At 45.2% G+C, this 25720-nt stretch overlaps 1 protein-coding gene across 1 annotated transcript in view; it reads left to right on the forward strand.

Moving 5' to 3' along the window:
- Nucleotides 1–9611: 9611 nt before the first annotated feature.
- Nucleotides 9612–25720, forward strand: part of LOC147455160 (ER lumen protein-retaining receptor-like) — a 39708-nt gene continuing 23599 nt past the window's right edge. The window contains exon 1 of the mRNA XM_086513999.1: nucleotides 9612–9922. Coding sequence (XP_086370125.1) covers nucleotides 9832–9922 — 91 coding nt within the window. The 5' untranslated portion in view covers nucleotides 9612–9831. The remainder of the gene's footprint in view (nucleotides 9923–25720) is intronic.

Consider the following 25720-nt stretch of genomic DNA (forward strand, 5'->3'; position numbering starts at 1 on the left):
AAGAACAGCGTCCTAAAGGATCAGCGCCGGCGCAGATCCTTTAGGAGGCTCTTTTTTTAAACTTTAGACTTTGTCTTTTAGTGAGTTCAAATGTGAATTTTTCTAAAAACCTCTTCGGTTATTATTCATGTTATTCCACTATTATTGTCCCTCCCCCCAACAAACTAATTAATGGGTTTCATAAAAACAACGTTTTGAGGACCTATTCGACCTGGTTCCAAAATTGGGGAAACATACTCGATCTACTTTCGCAAAAGTCTATTAAATTGTCATCGAGATTCTGACGGATTCAATCAAATTCTAAAGCAAAAGAGCTCATAATCCCTGTTCAGGTGCACCCACCTCCACAGTTTGACCCTCCCCCCAGACATGTTTTGTGAATCTCTGTGTTTCATGCCTTTGCGTGCCTTGGCTTGCAAAACAGACCTGAGGTCAGAGAGAGAGAGAGAGAGAGAGAGAGAGAGAGAGAGAGAGAGCAACAAAAGGAGCACGACTTTGCTACCCTACCTGTTATCCCCTTTCCTTTGATGACCAAAAGATTTGCGTTCGCAGCTCGTCCTCCTACCGTTTCTCCATACAGCCTAGCTAAGGTCCGCAAGCAGCCTCTTGGATGAGGAGTCGACCATGGAGGTGCCCCAGCTGCACCGAGCACAACACTCAAGCACGCACGAACAGAGCTCCAAATTCACAAAAGTATTAATTTGATGGGCAGATGCTTCACCATGAAAAAAAAATGAGGCCAGCACGCTCCATCTCTTTGTTGCTCACCCCTGCCATATCTCATGGACACGATGCAGATGGCAAGGCCAGAGTCTCTCTCTCTCTCTCTCTCTCTCTCTCTATATATATATATATATATATTTATTTATTTATTTATTTATTTATATATAGTTACTACACTCTGGGAGCATCGTTGCCATGCCAATTGCAGCCCTCATCCCCCTTTCTTCCTCAGTAGTCTGTGAGTTTGCCCTCTATCGATAGGCTACTCTCCAGGATAATGCAGTTGTCTTCCTTGATCTGCATAACCACCCACACAATGGGTGCCTAGCATGATCTACAACTGCAGGAAGCCCTACCACATCCTCTCTCTTCCAAGCCCATTACGGACAGCACTACAAAAGGCGGAGGGGGGGGGGGGGGGAGAGAGAGAGAGAGAGAGAGAGAGAGAGAGAGAGAGAGAGCAAGAATAGAAAAATACATTTTTCCTAACTAGCAAAAATAAGGGCAAACTTGGATTACTCCCAATTTTTAGGTCAAAATTTGAATATTTTGCCAATATGACACTAAAACTTGTGTAAATATCTCGCTATTTTTTAAAGGCAAGCTCAAAATCTAGTCGAGATTCTACAATTTCAGCTAGTTATAATACACTGGAACCCGGTTTTTTTCTAACCTTGAGAGAGAGTCTCACTTATTTGTTTTAAATGTCTAAACACATCGAAGAGTTTCAAAAAAAAAGCTCATTCACTTTTGTATTTTGAAATGACTTCACGTCCCTTGTCACACTAGAGCGCTTGCCCCACCCTCCTTTTGCAGATGGCCGTTAGTGCTACTGTCACATTGGACTTGAAAACAAAAACTTTGAATTTTTCTCAGCAAATGGGAGTATAATACACTGGAACCCGGTTTTTTTCTAACCTTGAGAGAGAGTCTCACTTATTTGTTTTAAATGTCTAAACACATCGAAGAGTTTCAAAAAAAAAGTTCATTCACTTTTGTATTTCGAAATGACTTCACGTCCCTTGTCACACTAGAGCGCTTGCCCCACCCTCCTTTTGCAGATGGCAGTTAGTGCTAATGTCACATTGGACTTGAAAACAAAAACTTTGAATTTTTCTCAGCAAATGGGAGTAGCCCAGGTGGTTAAACCTTTGGCTTAGACCTTAGCCTACATTCACGAGCACATGTGTAGTATGGGGGGGGGGGAGAGAGAGAGAGAGAGAGAGAGAGAGAGAGAGAGAGAGAGAGAGAGAGAGCATGTGAGAGGAGCCCTGTCTTGTGCACTATGGTCAAAGAGAGAAGAGAATGCATTTGCAACAAGGGAGAGAGAGTGAGGAGATGCAAGAGGAGAGACAAAGAGCCTGCAGAATGTCTGTGCTCTACAGCTCTTGGAGTCAAAGACTCACGAGTCATGTCTCTTGAATGATGACGTGAAGACAAGAATCAACACAAATAGATCATTGCTCTATTAGGATTTGAAAGTGATTCTACATATGCTAGAGAGAGAGAGAGAGAGAGAGAGAGAGAGAGAGAGAGAGAATATAGAAGAAAAATGTAAACATGGTCCCTAGGTGGCATGCCCCCCTCTGCTTCATCCTTGATGTTGAGGATGGCACTCAAACCGCACCACATAGGACAACATGGGCCCATGCTATATAAATATTCGCTCGGAAAATATCGCTCGATGTATGGTAAGACTCCATTTCGTGTAAGCTTCAACTTACAGGGGCGTCTATTGGGGTAAGCCTTAGCTTACACTCACTTTGAGAACACTCACTAAAAGCCAAGCATGCACCATTTAAGTGCAAAATCACATTTCCCCTATGGAACCCACAAAGCGTCACACATGCTACTCATTCCATACACACATGCCACACACTTGATGGCCACATGCCACTTGTGGTAGCTCACACTACCCTTGCCATTTTCACTTGTGGTGCATATCCATTCAATCATTCATTGCACTTCTCTAAATTTAGTATATATATGGCCAATACCCAAAGCTATTACCAAGTGGTAGTGATGTGTGTGACTTAGGACCGTCGGGGCATTTTTTCTCTCACTAGGAGGTTTCCCCCCCAGTGCATTGTATATACACCCATCATTCTAGGGCTATCTATCTATCCATTGCGCACTAAGTAATACACTCTCTGTTGTGTGCCTTGAGCTTCCTTTGTCTTCTCCAAGACGCGTGTGTTTTCTTGCAACCCTAATTCCAACCATTGGTATCGGACCACGTTGCATCCTCCGGGGCTTAGTCGCCAACAACTCCATCACATGCCTGCTCACTCTCTCCGATTTTTGTAAGCTTTGACGAGAGTTAGCAGGTTGACCAATATTCTGGGTAAGCTTGAAGAGCGCTTTTTTGCTTTGATTTCTTTGAAGTTTACTTCAATCCAAAATCATCATTATCATTTCATGCAATGGTGTAGTATGTGAGGATGGTAATTGCCAACTTGCTTGCATATTTTTTGGTATTTTGAACTACTAGGTGTTACCATATACATGTGGTAGTGATGTGTGTGAACACACTAGGACCGCCGGGGCATTTTTTCCCTCTTTAGGAGGTTTTTTCCCCCGTGCATTGTATATACGCCCATCACTCTAGGGATATCTATCTTTCCATAGCACACTAAGTAACACACTCTCTATTGTGTGCCTTGAGCTTCCTTCGTCTTCTCCAAGCTGTGTGTGTTTCTTTGCAACCCTAATTCCAACAATTGGTATCATAGCAGGTCACGTCCTCCCGGGCTTAGTCGCCAGCTGCTCCAGCACATGCCAGCTCACTTTCTCCGATTTCAGTGAGCTTTGGCGAGTGTTCGCAGGTCGAAAAATATTTTGGGACAGCTCGAAGAGCTAGGTCTGCTCAGAATTTTGATTTGGGCTCATTTCGGCCTCCGTTTCCACTACGGGCAGTACTGCACAGGCTATTTCGTCATTTTGTGCAGATTTTCTGTCAGTGCCGTTTCCTGCATAACAGGTGCCTTATAGTCTTCTACAGTTTGTGCTATATAGCACAAGTTGTTCCCGCTCCATTTCTCCTATTTTCGGGCAGTTATCACATCAAGTGCAGCATTTACCATGGCTGACAACAACAACACAGATGTGTTCAAGATGTTTGTTGCTGAGGACAGGTTGGATGGGGACAACTACCCTATGTGGGCTTATATGATGCAACATGTTCTTGTGTCAAGTCTTGCTGCAAGGATTGCAGCTGTTAGAGTTGTTTTGCCTACGGCAGAACAAGCTCGTTGGGATGTTAAGGATGCACAGGCTCATGCATTGATTGCGTTGTCTGTGAAGCGCACCATTATTCCTCACATCCGTTCAGCAAAATCTGCAAAACAGGCTTGGGATATTCTAGCAGGTCTTTATGCAAGCCGCAATGAGGCTAAAATTGCTTTGCTGCGTAAAGAGCTAGAGTCGAAGATTATGCATGAGGAAGATGATATGGACACTTTCCTTGCTAGTGTCAAGGATATCAATGAGCAACTCATTTCTGCAGGTGAAGTCATTTTGGACAGTTCCCTTGTGCAGACTGTTCTTGATGCCTTACCAGATTCCTACCAGACTTTTGCTAGTACTTGGAGACTCATGACCCAAGGAAATCCTGAAGTTGTCAAGTTTGATGCATTATGCACATTGCTGTTGCAAGAGTCACTTTCTAGAAAAAACAGGACTAGGCAGCGTGCAGTTGAACAGGCTTTTATTGCTTCTCAAAGAAAGGGTGGTAACAGTAATGCAGCCACTTCTTATGGTTCTGCTGCGAGTGGCAAAATTTCTGTTCCTAATGCTTCTGCTGGCAGCACTTCGTCTGGCAATTCTGGTGATAAGGGCAAAAAGAAGATGCGTTGCCATTATTGTAAAGCAAATGATCACTTGATCAAGTCGTGTCCTAAGTTGAAGGCCAAAGAGGCTAAGAAGAAAGAGGGTGGTGCCACTGCAAATGCTGGATCCACTACAAATGCAACCATTGTTGAGTCTTCTGTGAAAGGAGATTGTGATGCTGATGTTGATGCAGAATGGGCTTTTAGCGCAGAGTGCACTTACAATCCTGCTGTCCATGATGCATGCTTGTCAGTTGCTGCAGATTCACATGTGTGGTATTTCGACAGTGGTGCTACAAAGCACATTACCTCACATCGTGAATTGTTTACCTCTCTTTAGTCTGTCCCTCATGGGAATTCAGTCACTTGTGCCAACAACGCCTCTTATCCAGTTCAGGGAGTTGGAAAGATTGTGCTCACTGCTGCTAATGGCAGTTCCTTCACACTTGTTGATGCACTGTATGTACCTCGGATCAAGAAGAATCTCTTGTCTGTATCCGCACTTGCTAGACTTGGACTTGTAGTCAAATTTGTGGATGACAGATGTACAGTTCATGATCTCAGTTTTGGTGATGAAATTGTTGCATCTGGGCTTTTGTGCCGTGGGCTGTATAAGCTCACTTTGTATGACAAGTGTGGACAAAATTTTGCAAATGCTGTTGCAGATTCAAGGGCTATTTCAGATGCAAAACTTTGGCATGCACATTTTGGTCATCTGAATTTTGCCAGTTTGCTGCGTTTGCAGAAATCTGATATGGTTGCTTCTTTGCCGCCTCTTGAAGGACCTATCAAACATGTTTGTGAAGGCTGTATTCTGGGTAAAATGCAGCGTTCTAAGTTTCCAAAGGATGGTTCAGCTAGGGCCACATGCAGGTTGCAGCTTGTGCATAGTGATGTTTGTGGGCCCATGCAAACTCCGTCCTTGGGCAATTACCTGTACTTCGTGACTTTCATTGATGATTACTCCAGGCATGCATGGGTATTTCCGCTTAAAGCGAAGTCCGAAGTTTTTATGTGCTTCAAACAATTTTTGGCTATGGCTGAAAATGTCTCAAAATGTACTATGGGCACCCTCCGTTCCGATCGAGGGGGGGAGTATATGTCTCATGAAATTTAATGCATTTCTGGCTAGTCGTGGGATAAAACACCAATGTACAGTGCCTTATACACCTCAGCAAAATGGTGTTGCTGAGAGGAAAAACAGGTCACTAACGGAAATGGCACGATGTATGGTCAAAAGTCAAGCTTTGCCGCATTCTTTTTGGCTTGAGGCCATCATGTGTGCCACTTATGTACTTAACAGGTGTCCTACGAAAGCTTTGCAGTCTATTACTCCATATGAAGCATGGCATGATAGAAAGCCTTCTATTGAGCACATGCGTGTTTTTGGCTGTTTGGCATATGCTTTGGTGCCACAAGTGCAGCGCAGAAAATTGGATGATAAGGCTGTCAAATGTATTTTTGTTGGTTATAGTGCTGAAAGCAAAGGTTACAGGTTGTATCATCCGCAAACAAAACGTATTCTGGTTTCACGGGATGTAGTGTTTGTGGAAGACTCTGTTCAGCCCTTGCTATCATGTACTAGAGACAGTAATGTAAGCTCACAGGACATTTATGACACTTTGTTGCCTCTTTTCAGTGGTGGAAATACGAATGTAAGTTCCAATGAGGCAAATGTACAGCCTATGGGGGTTTCTGAAAATGTTTTAGAACAGCCTATTACTGATGCAGATGTACATGATGTACTTGATGAGGAAAGGGCTGAAAATGAGCAGGCTAGAGGTATGCCAAAATGGCTGGTGCACACTTTGCGTGACAGTAAATTGGATGCACCTTTATCTAGTCGTACTCGTTCAGGCTCTCGCCATGCATCTTATGCATCAGATTGTTATGCTTTGGCTGTGTCTAGTTTACATGATGTTGAGGAGCCTCTGTCTTTTGATGAAGCACAGAATTCAGAAAATTGGATTGCTGCCATGAAATCAGAATATGATGCACTTATAGAGAATGACACATGGACTTTATGTGATTTGCCTCCTGGCAAAAAGGCCATTGGTACGAAGTGGGTTTACAAGTTGAAACGCAAGCCGGATGGTGAGATCGATCGCCATAAGGCTCGACTTGTTGCAAAGGGTTATGCACAACAAAAAGGCATAGATTATGAAGAGAATTTTGCTCCCACTTGTCGTATGACTACTGTGCGTTTTCTATGTGCATTGGCATCTCATTTTGGTTGGGATGTACATCAATCAGACATTGTTACTGCTTTCTTGAATGGTGACATATTTGGGGAAGTTTATGTAACGCAGCCTCGCGGTTTTGTCATAAAAGGACAAGAGGACAAAGTGTGCAAATGTAAGAAGGCTTTGTATGGGTTGAAGCAATCTCCTCGTGCTTGGTATGAGAAAGCTGACACTCATTTGGTTAAACGAGGCTTTCGTAACAGTCCAACAGAAAGCACATTGTATGTAAAGCGTGAGGATGATGTATTTCTCATTGTGGTTCTTTATGTTGATGATTTGCTGATCACTGGACCAAATGAGAGACATATTGCTGAATTTAAGGCTGATTTGAATGCTACTTTCAAGATGAAAGATTTGGGGCTGTTGCATCATTACTTGGGTATACAGTTTAAGCAGTGTGATGGTGGTATTGCCTTGTGTCAGAAAAGTTACATAGAGACATTGCTATGTAAGTTTGGACTTGAGGATTGCAAACCTATTGCCACTCCCATGGAAACAGGTTTGAAGTTGAGTCTACATGATGCTGGCGATCCTGCTGATGTCACTCTTTACCAAACTGCTGTTGGCTGCCTCATTTATGTATGCAACACGAGGCCAGATATTCAGTTTGCAGTCTCGCAGGTCAGCAGATTTATGCATAGCCCAGGGTCTAAGCATTGGCAGGCTGTCAAGAGGATTTTCCGCTACCTTAGTGGCACTTTACATCTTGGCTTGTTTTATCCCAAGGGGGGATCATTGCCGCCAGACTTACATGCTTTTTCGGACTCATATTGGGCTGGTTGTTTTGACACACGAGTGTCCACAAGTGGTTTTTGTTTCATGCTTGGCAGTTCATGTATATCATGGTTGAGCAAGAAGCAACCTACTGTGGCCACTTCGAGTTGTGAGGCTGAGTACAGGGCAGTCTTCACAGCTACGGTTGAGTGTGTATGGCTCAGACGCCTTATGGCTGACTTGGGTGTTGGACAGGACACTGCCAACACTATCTACACTGACAGTCAGAGCGCATTGGCAGTTGCGAGGAACCTAGTTTTTCATGCTCGCACAAAGCACATTGAGGTGCATTACCACTATGTCAGGGAGAGGCTCTCAGTAGGAGAGATCAGCTTGGCTTATGTGCCAACACAGGACAACCTTGCAGATCTTTTCACAAAGGCATTGTCTCGTGAGAAGCTTGAAGCTTTCCGCAAAGCTTTGGGCTTACTCCCCTTTGTGGACTGATCCTGTCCTCAGGGCATGGCACTTCCCTTTACTCATGTGCCAGCTCTCGTTCACCGCATCACTCCAGGGGGGATTTGTTACCATATACATGTGGTAGTGATGTGTGTGAACACACTAGGACCGCCAGGGCATTTTTTCCCTCTTTAGGAGGTTTTTTCCCCCGTGCATTGTATATACGCCCATCACTCTAGGGCTATCTATCTTTCCATAGCACACTAAGTAACACACTCTCTATTGTGTGCCTTGAGCTTCCTTTGTCTTCTCCAAGCTGTGTGTGTTTCTCTGCAACCCTAATTCCAACACTAGGCTAATCTCAATTTTGGTACGTTGATTCTTAGCAAGTTTCTTTTGCAAACAATTATGTTTGGCTCTGTGGCTATCATGAAGAGGCGTTCTTAATGCAAGTGACCATTCTCTGTTATTTCTAGCAAATCTATTTTATAGTTGGAGAAGTTTAGCCCATTGGTTTTATCGTGACATTCCTTACCCCTAAGAGGCTCCTTTTTAATATGAGGATGTGGATTTACTTAGTGGTTTTTGTGCTATGGTCTTTGCCTCAATTATTGTACCATGAGTTTATCCTTGCTACAGATGTCTAGTAACATCATTGATTTTGTTAGGGGACCATCAAAGTCCTCAATGTAGATCCAAATTTGAGTAGTATGCTTTTTGTTGCTATTGTAGGTTGCACGGTTGTCGGAGGCAGCAAGAGTCCCACTCGTCTTGAGATAAAAAAATATTCAAAACTATTCATTGCCCTTAATGCTCACCTACATTTCTTTAAGATCTCTCTCTTTCTCTCTCTCTCTCTCTCTCTCTCTCTCACACACACACACACACACACACACTCTCTCTCTCTCTCTCTCTCTCTCTCTCTCTCTCTCTCTCTCTCTCAAGACAAAGGAGGAGCGGATGAAGCTTTTGCGCCAATCCCGCCTCCTCAAGGGAACCAAGTTCCTATTGGCAGATGAATTGACTACCAACCAGTTGAAACTCAAAGCAAATGAGCTCACGAAGATACATGAAGCCCGCAAACAAGGTAAATGGGCGGTCTACAGAGATGGTAAAGCGGTCATCCAAGAGTTTCGGACTCCCAAACCGACACCTCCCTCCCTTAACCTTCCTTGGTTTTAGTTCTAGTTGTGTTTTTCTTTTTTATCTTCTTTTACTCTATCGATGGTCCCTCAGATTTTAACTGATATGTATCCCATACCTTCACTCCTCGAAAGATATCGTTGTACTGTTTTTGCTTTGGTCCCATAGGTCATATCTGACATCTGTGGACGATAAATCTATCTATTTATCTATCTATCTCTCAAATAATTGAACGTCATGCTAATAGTTAAAATTTCCTAGTTTCCTTTCCCATAGGTCATATCTGACATCCGTGGATGATAAATCTATCTATGTATCTATCTATCTCTCAAATAATTGAACGTCTTGCTGATAGTTAAAATTTCCTAGTTTCCTTTCCCAAACTCTCTCTCATCTCAATCTATATCTAAAACCATCGCTTAGTTAGTTAATTGGGAAGAATGCTTTTTGTCAATGCCACTCTCTTTCAACAAGGTGTCTAGCGGCAAACATTGCACTGCTGTTCACTGTGAGATAGACCTAGAGAGAGAGAGAATGCCTTGGCCGAAAGGCCGTGCCAACAAAGTATATTCCGACATTCTCGTTTTCTTTTCTACACGACCTCCACGCACAGCTTTTACGTGGCAGACCACTTCGTAATTCATACATTTCCCCTACACAAGCGCTCCACTAAACGCAGAGGCAGAGAGAGAGAGAGAGAGAGAGAGAGGGGGAGAGGCACCATGAACGTGTTCAGGCTTGTTGGTGACATGATGCACCTGCTCAGCGTTGTCGTCCTGCTTCTTAAGATCCACACTATGAAGTCGTGCGCAGGTCAGTCGTCCGGCTTACCTAATTGTTACTCTTGGGTTGGTCCTTGTTCGTTTAGAAAAACAGGCTTTCAGCTCAAGCAGGCTGATTTGAGCATTGCTTAGCAAGGGAGCGGGGTCTGCATTACGAATATGTGTTGATTATGTGCAATGGTCTAATTTGGGGTTGCAGATCAGGGGTTTAAGATGATGGGAGGCGTGTGTTTGTACATATGTACACATTTATCTGTGCTTTGCATGTATAGAGCATGTCATTTTGTTAGCTAGCTTTAGGGAAGATATTTCATCAGCACCATGACTCTCAGCCATGTTATGCATGCATCCAGAGAGAGAGAGAGAGAGAGAGAGAGAGAGATGAATTGATCGTCCTCATGATGTAATGGGACCAAAACATGCCTAGGAAGTGGTTGTTACATTGAAGCAACGACCTGAAGGGCGGTATGACTAGTGGTTGGGTGAGCCTTATGATTACAAAACAAGACACGACAAGACGAGGGAAAAGAAACTAGACGCTAAGGGGTGGTGTTCGGTGGTGTTGTAGAAGGCTTGGGAGAGCGAAAGTCTTCTATGATTGCCTTCCCTCTGCGACATACTGCCCATTTGCCTTTCGCTCGTGCCACGTGTACTATCTTGAGCTCTAACGCTATGTGTTTGAATTGTAGCGGGGTGTGAGCCAAAACTGACGTCTTTGATAAGGTATGATTGTTGGAGTAGCTAGAGCGAGCTTCCCTTTTCTTGAATTCAAGAATGGCATGTCCACTCGATATGAGTTCGTTGGGCTCTTGGCGGTGATACATTCTATCATGGCATAGTCGAGGTTGATCGGCTTGAGGGTCTCGTTGAGGAAGTTGAAGCGCTTGGAGAAGTCATTCGTGGTGGTTTCCCATGTTTGTGATACCCCACCAATGCGGACCTTGGAGCCGTTGTTCTCCGAGCTCCGTTGTCACACAAGTATCCACTTTAGCAAGCGTTGTTGAGTGGACTTGGTGACTTTGCTTCAACTTCTTTCACCTTATTGGTAGCAAGATCGAGCATGGAATCAAATTGTGGAGTTGATGGTTATGTTGAATGGGCTTGAGTGACCTTGCTTTGACTATGCATGATGAAATTGATGGTTATATTGTCTTGTGGGTGACTACCACGGGTCTCTACCTTGCACTCTCCTCTAATTTTGCATCCGGGTGCACCAATTTTGCATCCGGGTGTCAGGAGCAGCGGAATTGAAACGGTGAAGATTTAGGTTTTACACTTCCACAAATCTTTTACTTCTTTTCCTTAAGTTCATGATTCCTTTTAGCTTGATTGATGGTTCCTTTTACTTTTCCCTGAAGAGGGGGAATGGGAGAGTGCCATAGAGATGTGTTGAGGGAGAGAGAGAAGAGGAGGATGACATCCGATGGGGTCCCAACCAACCCTCTCAAGGGCCCCCCACACCGTTGCCAAAGTGGTATTTGCTGTCGATTGCATAAATGGAAGCAATACCTCAAGTGTAGACTCTACTAACTCAAATGATGACTGTCGCCCCGGTAACTCCTCAAGACGAGGCACCTCCGGGGTTGATTTGACGCACCTTTGGATCCTTCTCGATGTGGGATTGTGGATGGCCACCGAGGGGTAGATCTGGGGCTGAATTGCGCTCTTGATGTGAGAGGAATGAAGGGTTGAAAGCTGTCTGCAAAAACACAGATCTCCAATGTAATCCCAACAGATCTCTCGTGTAAACCAGAGTTGAAAACGCAGATCTCGATGACGACGATGATGGGCAGTAACGGAGTACTTGATACTGGCGAGGGAACGGTCGAGTGGAGGCTCGATGGGCTGTCGAAGTATGGACCGCAACGAGGCGAAGACAGATCCAAGCCGCCGTTTCTGGCGATGGAAAGGGGTGAAATCTGAAAACCCTGGCTGCTGATCTGAAAATGCTGGTGTTGATCTGGAAACGCTGGTCTTGATCTGGCAATTCCCAGCAAAACGTTGAGGCTGATCTGAATACTGGAAATGCTAGTGTTACGTGACACATCCCAACCCTATGTGTCCGTGGACAAGCTACACCATAACAGGGGTTTCTGTCAAGTCCAGTCAAGTTAGATTAGGAGTGATCTGGCACTTTTGTGAGTCTATTCGTAGACCGTGCATGCCCAGTCACTCAGTGTAGATGCATATCCTCTGGTTGCGCCTTGCATAAACATAAGCATTTCCATCAGATTCCATCAGAGTCAGTTTGGGGATTTTTCAGAGGACTTTATCCATTTTCCCCTATTTTTGACATTTTTCACTTATTTATTAAGTGACTTTTGTTGGGTACTCAGTAGGGCAAATTGGGTAAGTTAATATATAAGCAAACCCAAGTTAGCACAAATTGGAGATGAGCAAAGACACAGCAGGCTTCCCCAAGCAACAGGTGTCAACCCTCTCTCAGCAAGACCCTCTCCCAACCCTTGGCTAGGCCACTCCCTCCTATCAGCCATCGCCACAGTACTCCCCTTCCATTGGCGTTTTCTAGCTCAGCCATCGCCACCCCATGTCCCTCATGCCTGGCGTTTTCACCATTCATTGGCAGCAGCAGCAGGGTATCACTAACGCTAGCATTCAGTTGCAGATCTGCAGCGTTTTCAGCACCTAAACACTGCAAAGAATTCAGCCCCTTAAACCTGCAATAGACCAGCGATTTCAGCATTGTAAGATCTGCTGTGGCAGCGTTTTCTCAGCCAAAGATCATCTCCAAAAACGCAGCCTCAGGGTACAGGAAGTTCAGCGTTTTTACAGCCAGTCATCAGCGTTTTACAGCAGGTATTAAAGCAAGGAAAAACGCAGCTATATGTCCAGCTAGATCAGCATTTTTCATCACCAAGTCACCCCCGACAAGGGCAATGAAATTCAGCCATAAGTCAGCCCCGAAACAGTCCATTTTCAGCCCAAATACAGTCCCCGATTCCCGTCGAAGAAGATCACAGATTTAGTCATCACCGTCATCGTCATCGGCATAGTCCCATTGCATTAGTCCATTGCATACGCATTGTACACCTTTGTGCAATCAAGTAGACCACTCTCGTCGACGAGAGTGGGGCCTTCGGAGGAGGGTTTTACAATCTCTCGGTGTCATATCTCTTCTCTCTCCTTCTCTCAGTCTCATTCACTTGCACGCACAATACCCACTCACTTTGTTCGTGATCACAGCACTCTCCATAAGACGGAAAGCTCTCTCTTTCCCTAAAGAACTAAAAGGAACCTTGAGCAAGAAAGATCACTGATCTTGAGAAAATACAACATTCATTCCGCTGCACCTTACATTGGTATCAGAGCTTTGGAAATGTTCTGCATTACTCAAGGGAAGAACCACAAGAATTTTTTTTGCTTGTTGCGATCGCACGAACCCAAGTTTACTTGGGCGTGGCGATTCCTAATCGTGTTTTGTTGAAGAGTGACAGGAATCCCAAGAAAGAAGGGCTTGTCCAACCTCCCCTTGTGTCTCTTTTCACTCATTGAGAGCGGACCGTGCACTTAGCAGCCGGCCAATCGACGTGAGGTGGGAAAAAGCAACCTTGGTGTGAGCGCAAGGCCGCCAAGGGGTGCGCCTGCAGAAAAGGGTAGAACTCGGGTGATGAGAAGATCCTTCTCAACACGATTTGCAAGCAAAAGAACCCCTCAAGAACCTCAAGATCCTCAAGAACCCAAGATTCTCCCGAATCAAGGACCTCAAGAACCTCAAGATCCTAAAGAACCAAGTTCCTCGCGAGCTTCAGACCCCAAGATCATAGTGCATGGTCATCATCCGAAGCGGCATGGATACTTTGAATTCAGGTGATGAGCATGAGAGAGGCGACAAAGGATTCTCTCCATCAGGAGATTTTTCCAACCCTCCCCCTTCGCAATCTACGCCATACCCTATGGAGGCAATGGTCAAGCAGATGATGGCCATGATGGATAGATAGGAAGACAAGCGCCTTCCCTTAGAACGCGAGCGCCTTGCTCAGGACCGTGAGTGCGACGACAGAATTGCAAGAATGGCCGCAGATCAAGCAGCCAAGGACCGGGAGCGCGACCGAAAGAAACGCAAGATTTGCCGCACAACAAGAAGAAAATCGGCTTGCTCTCGAACGAGAGCGCGCTGAACGAAATGAACGAAAAGCAGAAAAGGAGGCCGAGCGTGAAGCTCAAAGGGAGCTTCGCAATCAAGAATTTATTGCCCAACTCCTCGCCTCGAAGACCGAACCACCCAAAGATCGTGGGAGTTCGTCAAGTGGCGCAAGCCACGATGCGGATTCACACAATCCAATTATAGAGAAGTTGACTTTCAGTAAGTATGACGGTAAGATGGATGCTACTGTTATTCATTCTTGGTTGCATCGATTTAATGCTTTTGTGACAACTAAGAAAACAGGCAATAGCAAAGTTTTGACGGCAGCTATGTACCTTGCTGGTGATGCCATAAATTGGTACCAGGCATGGCAAGAGGCACAGGTAGCCGCTCACCTAGAGGCAGCCAACGATCTCAGGCCCCTCTCTTTTAGTTGGGTTGATTTCCAAGACAAGCTCAAGGCGCGGTTTATGCCACCTCAGTACCTTGCACGATTAAAGGATGATTGGCGAGCTCTTAAGCAAAATGGTATGCCGGTTATGTCTTTCTCTAATCGTGTTTTGCAGCTTGGCACTCAATTACGCAAATCGGATGCGAAGCGCAAGGAGGCATTTCTTTACGGCTTGGACGAGTATATCAAGTATGATGTCGAGGTACTCGATCCCATCGATCTCAACAAAGCGGTAGCAATTGCTCTCGCCCACGAGATGAAGCACAACAAAGGAAAGCCTAAGGAAAACAAGACTTCTCAAGGAACCCTGCAGAATTCTCAGAACACACAGAATGGTAAGAACGGAAAGAATGGTAATTCTTCTAGTCCTTCTTCCTCTAATTCCTCGGAAAAGAACTCTAATAATGAATCTAAGGGTAAAGCTAAAGCACCTGCAAAACCTAAGCTAACCCCTGATGAAAAAGCTTCACAAGGAATTATAGGAGGATACATCACGGCTGAAGAACAAGTGATTTATGCTAAAGAAGGTAGATGTTTTCAATGTCACATTAAGGGTCACATTAAGAAAAACTGTCCTAAGACAGTCCCACCTAAAGAACCAAAGGCACCCGCAACTACCACAAACTCTGTCACAACACAACTTGCATCTTGTCATGACTCTGACACACACATTGATGAATCTCTCATGAAGTGTTATGGCCGTGTAAAAGGACAACGTTTTATCATATTGTTTGATCCAGGTAGTATGCATGATGTGATTAGTCCCCCTCTTGTTGAGAGAGCCCGCCTAGAGGTTAGTCAGAAATCTCCTATCGAGGTTTCTGGCTTTGCTCTTGGTATGGACTCTCTCATCACGAAGGAGTGCCTTGATGTGATGTTTACCGTTCAGCAAGCTTCTTTTCGTAGGAAATTTCTTGTGTCTCCTCTCTCAGGATGTGATATGATTTTAGGCATGAAGTGGTTTTGTGAATTGAACCCTCTCGTTGATTGGGAGGCTCTAACTCTCACTTTGCATGCCAAAACAGATTTCCCCCTCATCATTCGTGCTGAGGAGGGCTTGCATTCTTTGCCTCTCATCTCGCATGTGCAGGTAAAGTGTGAATTACGACGAGGAGCACAAGCGGCATTCATATATGCTGTCCCAGTTTCCCAGAGCATTCAGGCTCCAGGTAAGTATTCGGAGTTGTTTACGAAATTTAAACATCTCTTTTTGCAGTATGATCTTCCACCTCGTCTCCCACCGAAGCGGCCGGAGGACCATCGCATCGAGCTTATGGAGGGAGCGCAGCCGGTCAGTAAGGCTCCCTACCGTTTGAACAAGTCACAGGAGGAAGAGTTAGAGCGACAACTCACGGAGTTGGTGGCTAGACATAATGTGTGGATGGGAAAAAAAATATGGGAAAAGGCATGGCGTAGGCAGCGTACAACGTAAGGGAGGGGGAGAAGTGGCACTCACGACAGCTACCGTGGTGATCGGACGGCACCACGTATGAAGCGGAAGTTGCAGAGCATCGCCTGGCGCTTGTCACAAGATGAGCACCACGTGCCAATAGAAAAGAACAGACTGAATAGACTTTTAGCACTTCAGTAACAACTGAACTGAGAGAGAGAGAGAGAGACAACACGCGACACGGAGTGGTGGAATTTCACCCCAGAGAGTATTAGCCCCAAACCTTGGTGCCCCTTTCGGTATTTCTTTATATTGCATCAACACTGTTCAAGCCGGTACTCCAGACTCTGCACCTTCTCCAGGAAGCATGCCAGAGAATGAGCCCTTAGCACATATTTAAAGGCCCTAGGCCCCAAAAGCAGTTTACATGAAAAGCCTTCAAAATTCAAAAGCTTATAGTCAAAAAGCAATGCCAAAAAGTTGCCAGCACGATTTGCGGAATTTCGTACAACTGCCACGTCAACAATCAGCGCAAAACGCGGAGCGTCCGTACAGCTGCCACATCATCAGTTTTGAGAGTGTGTGTGTGTGTGTGAGTCCTGCTTTATTTTAATCCCTTTATGTCAGTGGGGCTCCATTGGACGGGGTCCCCATAAGTTGGTAGGACTTCTTTTTCTTCTACTACTTCTTCTTCTTAGGGTTTAGGCCCCTCGGCCGGCATCTGTAAGTTGGCTCCATTCTTCAGGGCTTCGACACGTCAACAGTTTGTGACATCCCCCCTTCTTGAAAGAAAGTAATCGTCCGCGATTACAGCATATCTGCAAAACAACTCAAGTTAGCTGAAAAATTTCCGAAGGTCATTTCGAAGGACAATCACTTTGCTCTTTTTGTTAACGAGCTTCTCCTTTTGGCTCTTTTGATCAAGGAGTTGGCTTCTCCTTTCGTCCAGATCGGAGCTCTTGATATTCCGGCGTAGTAAAATTAGCCATCACACCCATACCGCACTGATCTTCCATGGGTGTCTTGATGCACTAAAATTACATACCGAAGCAATCTCATCCAATTAGGAATATTCGGTGGTTGGTGAAACCGGCCTGTTCAATCCAAAAAGGGCGGTAGACTTTACTTTAAACCTTGATTTAGCTTTCACCCATTATTAGTCGTCTATTTTACCTGTACTTTCAAGACACAACAAAGGGGAGAGGGATACAGGCTGCTAGATTGCACCTGTATGAGTAGACAGACACCAGATTGGCCCCTAACTTAGGCGCCCCTTTCGGTATTTCTTTATTGTTCAAAAGAGGGAATAAACGCTGTGGTTCCTACAAGCTGCCCCGCACAAACTCGGCTGAATTTCCACTGTTCCAGCCCGATTTCGGCAGCATAACTGTACTAGAACCTTTCACGGTCAGTATTCCCACGCATTGACTGACTTTCCCGACGCATACGGGCACTTTGCAAAACCTGGCGAGAATCTGCAGCACGCTGAATTCTCTGTTTTCAGCCCTGAAAATACGCCAGATCGCCTGTACAGCGGTCCCCTTGCGTCCCCGAACCTCCTGGGGGTATTAGGGTCCGTTTAGGGCCAAAACCCTAAACCTGCAAAAATACACAGCAGGCTGTAATTCACTGTTTCGGGCTCCGTTTCGCGTGCCGGTCGCATCCCTAGCAAGTCCTCGAGCTCCCGCACCTGTAGGGCTACTTGCCCTTTGAATCGGACGAGATTTCTGGCGTGAAACCTCTCCGAATTCACCTGTACCTGCGGGGGGATTAGCCGCTAGCTAATCCAGTACCTGTGCAAGAGGCTCTTGCCTCGGCAATCGCGCATGAACCCACACAATTGTACATTGGTCAAATGAAGAGCCCACTAGAGGGGCATAACATACTGCCAAAGGGGAGAGAGAGGGCAGTGCGTAGCGTGCAGGGCATCACTCCTGGCACCGCACTGTGCATAAGAGGGAAAGCAAGCACTCCATAGCTCTTAACCTGTGACAGAGACTTGCAAAATGAGCCTCCCAGCTATAAATCACGTTTTTGCCTTCTCTATAAGTAGTAAACTGGCCTCAGAGTGCCAAGTGTCACTCATTTGTGCATTTTCCCGCTTTAGACCCTCGGGTCTAAAAATATCTCACCTGCAGCCTCTGTTGACTTGGTCACAGAGTAACAAAATGATCCCCATGTCAAACTGCACGTAATGACGCGAAGACATTTTCAGGTCCCAAAATAGCAGTTCCCTAAATTTTAGGAGATGCTGCCATTGTATCTTTCTAGGTCATCCGACCCTCTTTGTACACTGCGGCCACATCCAAAACTGAAATGTAGCCTCTGTAGCAAAGGATTCCACTTTGGCTAGTCAATGACCCCACTTGGCTAACCATAGTCCTTGTCCAACCTTAGTGCTCTCTTGCCCTCAGGCCTGGACTCCCTCTGGACAGTTCCACACTAGCTATGCAATGCAGGGCAGTTAGATTTCCCGAGGGGTGTTTCCAAAAAGTGAAAGTAAATAGATAATAAGAAAGAAATCAACAAAAAGGATAGATAGTAGTCACACGCTGGTGACATACCCCCCTCTTGAAATCTCAAACGTCCTCGTTTGCATCTATGTCGTACATGCTTACTGTCAACACTGATGTATTCAACACCTGTCGACACATATACGACACATACATGCTCATTGTCAACCCTGGTGTATTCAACACCTCGTCGACTCATGTATTGCCTGCGTGTGAACCCTGTCCCAATGACATAGTGGTAGCTGCACACTCTGCCATTGCTTTGAGTCACTAACTTTCCAATGACAAAATGGTAGCTGCACATTTTGCCACTGTCTTATAGTACACGTTGGATCCCGTAACACTTTCGAGCATACCCAAACCGACAGTTTAAGAATGCAGTTACACATGTACTCTTTAATAGAAGCAATCACTGTATCCTTGACAGACTGACAAGAAATACTCACTTCTATAGCACTAACCAAACTTTTGGACATTCCATAAGAGCAATTGCCAAACTGACAATCTGTACAGCTCTAACATTCATGTAACAGGTATTTCATTTGAGCTCACTTTAAATACCATGTACATCATTTGTTTCAGAAGCCATTGTCACACTGACAATCCATTTAGCTTTGAAACTCAAGGGGTCAAGGTAGGTTGCAAATCGAAGGCTTCCAGGTAAAGTGATAACACAGTTGGTGACTCTGCAAGTTCACCTTCTTCCATCCACTTAGCATCCATTGGTGGATAGTTTCTGAACTTTACCAAGTAACGCCTAGCAACCTTGCCTTTCACTTTCCTTTCTTTGTGTGCCAAAATCTGTTCAGGGACCAAGATCTCGTCAAGTTCCTCGACTTCCGGCTGATCTTCAGCTGGAATAGCTTCTGGCACATCACCCACATAGGGTCTGAGAAGACTCACATGAAACGCATTGTGAATCTTCCAACTGTCAGGCAATTTCAGCCTATATGCAACATCACTGATTATGTCGCACCCTTGAAAAGGCCCATAGTAACGCATGCTGAGCTTTGGAAACACTCTTTCCTTGCCCTTCATCTTCTTTAACCTTGCCTTTTCAAAGCGTAAAAGCACCCAATCACCAAGTGAATATACCACTTCACGACGGTGACGATCAGCTGCTTTCTTTTGCTTTGCCTGAGTCCTTTCTAAGGCCACTTTGACCTTCTTGTACATTTCATCCATGTCTTGAACATACTTATCTGCTTCAAATATCTTGTCCTTTGTATGCAGTATGGGAGGAACTTTCTTGCCACCTTCAACTATCTCAAAGGGTGCCTTGCCAGTTGATGAATGCACTGTATTATTGTATGCATACTCCACCAATGGCAAATACTGCTCCCACCTTCCTTTATGCTCTGACACATAGCACTTCAGCAGATCTAGGACAGTAGAATTTGCCTCTTCTGACTGCCCATCTGTTTGAGGATGAAATGACGAAGAGAATTTGAGCGTGGTGCCCATATTCTCAAACAAGCCTCTCCAGAACAAACTAGTCATGCGTGGATCACGGTCGCTAATAATCGACTGTGGCATGCCATGATACTTGAAAATATTGCTCATAAACAAGCGTGCCATCTGATCTGGCTTTATCTTCTTCCTGACAGGAATAAAATGAGCCTGTTTGCTGAATCTGCAAATAATGGTCCAAATACCATCATTTCCTGTCTGCGTTCTTGGAAGATCAAAGATAAAATCCATAGCAATACTTTCCCATGGTTTATCTGGAATAGGTAGTGGTTGCAATAACCCTGGTGCCTTTTGCCTGTCAAACTTGACCTTTTTGGCATATTAGGCATTCTCGCACAAAGGCATCCACATCCCTTCTCAATGTAGGCCAATAGAAGAATGTCTCAACCGCTTTAACTGTAGCATCGATACCACGATGCCCTGCATACGGTGGGACATGACTCTCTTCCATAACTTTGCGTCGCAATGGCTTTGTGACACACAATCTGCCATGCATCATCATGAACCCATCTTTAAGAAGATAGTGTTCATGACGTTGTCCATCCATTAGTTGCTCGAAGACCCTTGCAAAATCTTCATCATTTGCATACTGTTCTCTCATATCATCAAGTTCATGATGATAAGGAATCGACACAGCTGAAATTTGTGGCTTCCTTGACAAGGCATCAGCCACAACGTTCTTCTTGCCTTCCACATGCACAATCTGAAAATGGAACATGGACAAGATATTTGCCCATCGCATATGCTTCTCAGATAACTTTGTCTGTGTCAAGAAGTATCGCAAGGTCTGATGGTCCGTTTGGACAACAAAGTCTGCACCTAGCAGGTAGTGTTTCCAACTTAAGAGCGCATGAATCACAGCCAGTAACTCTTTCTCATAGACCTGCATGGTCATCTCTGGCCCTTGCAAAATTCTGCTCTCATAGGCTACTACCCTGCCATCTTGCATTAGCACAGCACCAATGCTACTACCGCAGGCATCACACTGGACCACAAATGACTTCCTAAGATCTGGCAACACAATGACTGGATCCGAAGTCATCTTTTCCTTTAAGAGATTAAAAGCTGAAATCTCTTTTTGTGTCCATCTAAAGGTGACTGCCTTCTTTTGAAGAGCATGTAAAGGTGAAGCAATCTCAGCGAAATTTCGGATAAACCTTCTGTAATAGGAGCATAGTCCCAAGAAGCTTCGGACATCATGCACCGTCTTCAAATTTGGCCATGACTTGATCGCTTCAACTTTTGCAGGATCCATTCTGACACCATCCTTTGAGACAATGTGTCCCAGAAAGTGAATCTCTTCCAGAAAAAACTCACTTTTCTTTGCATTGATGAGCAACCTATGACTGCGTAGCTCTTTGAACACAATGGCCAAGTGATGCCTATGCTCCTCTTCATTCTTTGAGTAGACTATCATGTCATCAAAGAATGTACCAACAAACTGCTGGTGTGGACGGAAAATTCTGTCCATCATCCTATTAAACGTAGCAGGAGCATTTGTGAGACCAAAGGGCATCACTAAAAATTCGTAAAGGCCAAACGTTGTTCTAAAAGCAGTCTTGTGCACATCCTCTGATCTAATGCGGATCTGATGATACCCACTCTTTAGATCTATCCTGCTAAACATAGCTGCTCCTTCTAATTTGTCCATAATATCATCAATTCTAGGTATAGGGAACCTATTCTTGATGGTATTCTTGTTTAGTGCACGGTAGTCGATGCACATACGCCATGAGCCATCTTTTTTCTGCACCAACAATACTGGAGAACAGAATGGAGATGAACTGGGCTGAATCAGCCCTTTTTCTAACAGCTCCTGTACTTGGCCCATTATCTCTTTCTGCTGAGCCGCACTAACCCTGTACGGAGGCTTATTTGGTGGGCTACAGCCTGGCACCAAATCTATCGCATGGTCCTCGGGTCTCTCTGGCGGTAATTGAGACGGTAATGAATCGGAAAAACAGTCACTATACTGTTGTAAAAACATTGACCTTTCTTTATCTAGCACAGATAAATTTGATTCATCACAATCTGACACTTCACGTGCAAAAACCAAGTACGCAGAAAGATGCTTTTTCATTACAGAAGTAATAGCAGAAGCTGATACAGTAGGAATAGACTCCCCTTTAAGCTTTACATCCAGAATGTGAGTCTTTCCCCTGCTCTGTACAGTGATCTTTTTGTTGTAGGCATCCATGATTCCCTGTACACGAAATAACCAAGGAATACCTAACAACACATCACATCCGTCCAGTGGCATGATGTAAAATTCTTCAGCATCTACATAGGACTGGATATGTAGACGCAACTTTCCAATGATGGGTGTCACAGCCTCTGTATGGCCAGGACATGCCAAACCTGCCTCTGCTGTATACCCCATCTCTTCAGGTCTGATTCCCAACTTTGAAGCCAATTCTGGGGAAATAAAGTTGGCTTTGGCACCTGGATCAAAGAAGATAAGCACTGTTTGATCCCTAACCTTTCCCCATGCTCTGCAAAGCTCACTTGCATCTGAATTTGGCTTGTCGCCCACCATATCTGGCACTAGACCAGCCATGGGCTTCTTTCCTTTCTTGTCTTCCTTGTCTTCAGAATCAGCTGGCCTTTTCTTTGTAGGACAGTTGTAAGCAATGTGGCCAGGCTGCTCACATATAAAGCATTTGTTCTCTGTCCTCAGGACCTTCTTTTGCTCTTCTGACTTGCGAGGAAAACGTCTTTTCCATTTCTTTGCTGGTCCTTTTTCTGATTCAGCCGTAGCTTTGTCTTTCCCTGCGTTGGCTGACTCCTGAGTCCCTTTAGGAGCCTCATTGGGAACGTGCTTCTTGGCTGAATTTTTCTTGCCTGATCCTGCCTTGACGCCAGTGTTAAATTCACAATCTTCTCCCTTGAGCAAACCATTGCCAGTGTTTGCTACCTCGATGAGCTGCGTCAAAGTAGTGACTTTGGTCTTTGTGCAGTATTTTCTCAATCCTTTGGGTAGGCCACAACAGTATTTTTCAATCTGTTCTGTCAATGGCACAAACCTATAGGAAGTTACTGGAAGTAGAGCTTTCCAAAACTTCCGATTGTAATCATCCAGATTTCTGCAAGTGGCAGCATTAAGCTGGTGCCATTCTGTCATGACATCTGCTTCGAAATCATCAGATAACCATGCTGCTGCAAAAATCTGCTTGAAGTAAATCCATGTGGACGGAGCTTGCCCTTGAAGCAATAAAGTTGTCCACCATTGTCCCGCATTCCCTGTCAAGAAAGTGGCTGCCTTGCGGACCTTTGAAGCCTCTGTAAAGTTTCCCCCTGCATAGGCCTTATCAAACTGCTGGAGGAATGAAAGAGCCTTCTTCCTGTCATCAAACCCTGTAAAGGTCGTGAATGACACACCTTTGCCACCTTCTTTGTACGGAGTTGGCCTCTCCAGCGGCGTTAAATTGTCATATGGAAGTGACTGAAACATGGGAACACTATTAGGGTTCATCTGTGTTCCTTGGCCGCTATTAACTTGACCTGGAAATGCCATATTTGGCTGCTGATTTGTAATTCCAGCCATACCAAAATTTGCTTGTGGCATCCCAAATTGTCCCTGAGTGCTTTGAAACCCTGGTTGCATACCCATGACACTGTACATGGGGTTAGGCATCATCGTTTGAGCACCCGCAAACACTGTTCCTGGCGTATAAAACTGATTTCCAGGTGCATGACCAGCCATGCTTTGGAATACGGATCCACCTCCAAAATAGCCAGGGTGTACTGAAGGTGGTGGGAAGACCTGTTGCATAGCCTGTAAGTTGCTTCCCTGCCCATTAGAACCAGCTATAGGCTGTTGAAAGGTGGCGGGCTGAACTGGTACAGCTTGAAAAACTGGCATCTCAGCCACCTGTTCTTGCACCTTAGGCATACGTTGTGGAGACTGCATGTTCTCCGTCAAGTGTACAGGTGTTTCCATTGACTGTGCGGTATGAATCACCTGTGTTCGAGCCTTAACAGGCTTTTGAATATGATCCAGTGACCCAACTTGCTGAGACGGAACAGGAGGTTGCAGAAAGGCTAAAAACCTTGGGTTCTGCATTACTTGTGTGAACATAGCCACAGCAGTAGCCAACTGGGTCCTGAATATATCATCATCAGTCTGTGGTGGTCTTGAGGACTCACCCACTTCATGTGTCTGTTGACCCTGTGAAGAGGAAACCTCTTCAGTCACATCATCTGGTCTGTCAGCCATAATTACAATTCCCTGTGTCTCGTCTATGATCCCCTGTGTCTTCAAGCCGAAAACTGCCCAAGGCTCACTTCTATGGGAAAAAGTGATTTAATCCCGTCGATGGAACCATGAAACCGGCCTGTTCAATCCAAAAAGGGCGGTAGACTTTACTTTAAACCTTGATTTAGCTTTCACCCATTATTAGTCGTCTATTTTACCTGTACTTTCAAGACACAACAAAGGGGAGAGGGATACAGGCTGCTAGATTGCACCTGTATGAGTAGACAGACACCAGATTGGCCCCTAACTTAGGCGCCCCTTTCGGTATTTCTTTATTGTTCAAAAGAGGGAATAAACGCTGTGGTTCCTACAAGCTGCCCCGCACAAACTCGGCTGAATTTCCACTGTTCCAGCCCGATTTCGGCAGCATAACTGTACTAGAACCTTTCACGGTCAGTATTCCCACGCATTGACTGACTTTCCCGACGCATACGGGCACTTTGCAAAACCTGGCGAGAATCTGCAGCACGCTGAATTCTCTGTTTTCAGCCCTGAAAATACGCCAGATCGCCTGTACAGCGGTCCCCTTGCGTCCCCGAACCTCCTGGGGGTATTAGGGTCCGTTTAGGGCCAAAACCCTAAACCTGCAAAAATACACAGCAGGCTGTAATTCACTGTTTCGGGCTCCGTTTCGCGTGCCGGTCGCATCCCTAGCAAGTCCTCGAGCTCCCGCACCTGTAGGGCTACTTGCCCTTTGAATCGGACGAGATTTCTGGCGTGAAACCTCTCCGAATTCACCTGTACCTGCGGGGGGATTAGCCGCTAGCTAATCCAGTACCTGTGCAAGAGGCTCTTGCCTCGGCAATCGCGCATGAACCCACACAATTGTACATTGGTCAAATGAAGAGCCCACTAGAGGGGCATAACATACTGCCAAAGGGGAGAGAGAGGGCAGTGCGTAGCGTGCAGGGCATCACTCCTGGCACCGCACTGTGCATAAGAGGGAAAGCAAGCACTCCATAGCTCTTAACCTGTGACAGAGACTTGCAAAATGAGCCTCCCAGCTATAAATCACGTTTTTGCCTTCTCTATAAGTAGTAAACTGGCCTCAGAGTGCCAAGTGTCACTCATTTGTGCATTTTCCCGCTTTAGACCCTCGGGTCTAAAAATATCTCACCTGCAGCCTCTGTTGACTTGGTCACAGAGTAACAAAATGATCCCCATGTCAAACTGCACGTAATGACGCGAAGACATTTTCAGGTCCCAAAATAGCAGTTCCCTAAATTTTAGGAGATGCTGCCATTGTATCTTTCTAGGTCATCCGACCCTCTTTGTACACTGCGGCCACATCCAAAACTGAAATGTAGCCTCTGTAGCAAAGGATTCCACTTTGGCTAGTCAATGACCCCACTTGGCTAACCATAGTCCTTGTCCAACCTTAGTGCTCTCTTGCCCTCAGGCCTGGACTCCCTCTGGACAGTTCCACACTAGCTATGCAATGCAGGGCAGTTAGATTTCCCGAGGGGTGTTTCCAAAAAGTGAAAGTAAATAGATAATAAGAAAGAAATCAACAAAAAGGATAGATAGTAGTCACACGCTGGTGACAGTTGGCACATCACAATGCAACACAAATGCTTACATATGCATGTTACAAGACATCGAAACATAAAGCCGTCGATGAACACTCCTCCCGCATAACCTAAAA

Source organism: Adiantum capillus-veneris, chromosome 6 (assembly GCF_014529385.1).
Source record: "Adiantum capillus-veneris isolate H3 chromosome 6, ASM1452938v2, whole genome shotgun sequence".
NCBI lineage: Eukaryota > Viridiplantae > Streptophyta > Polypodiopsida > Polypodiales > Pteridaceae > Adiantum > Adiantum capillus-veneris.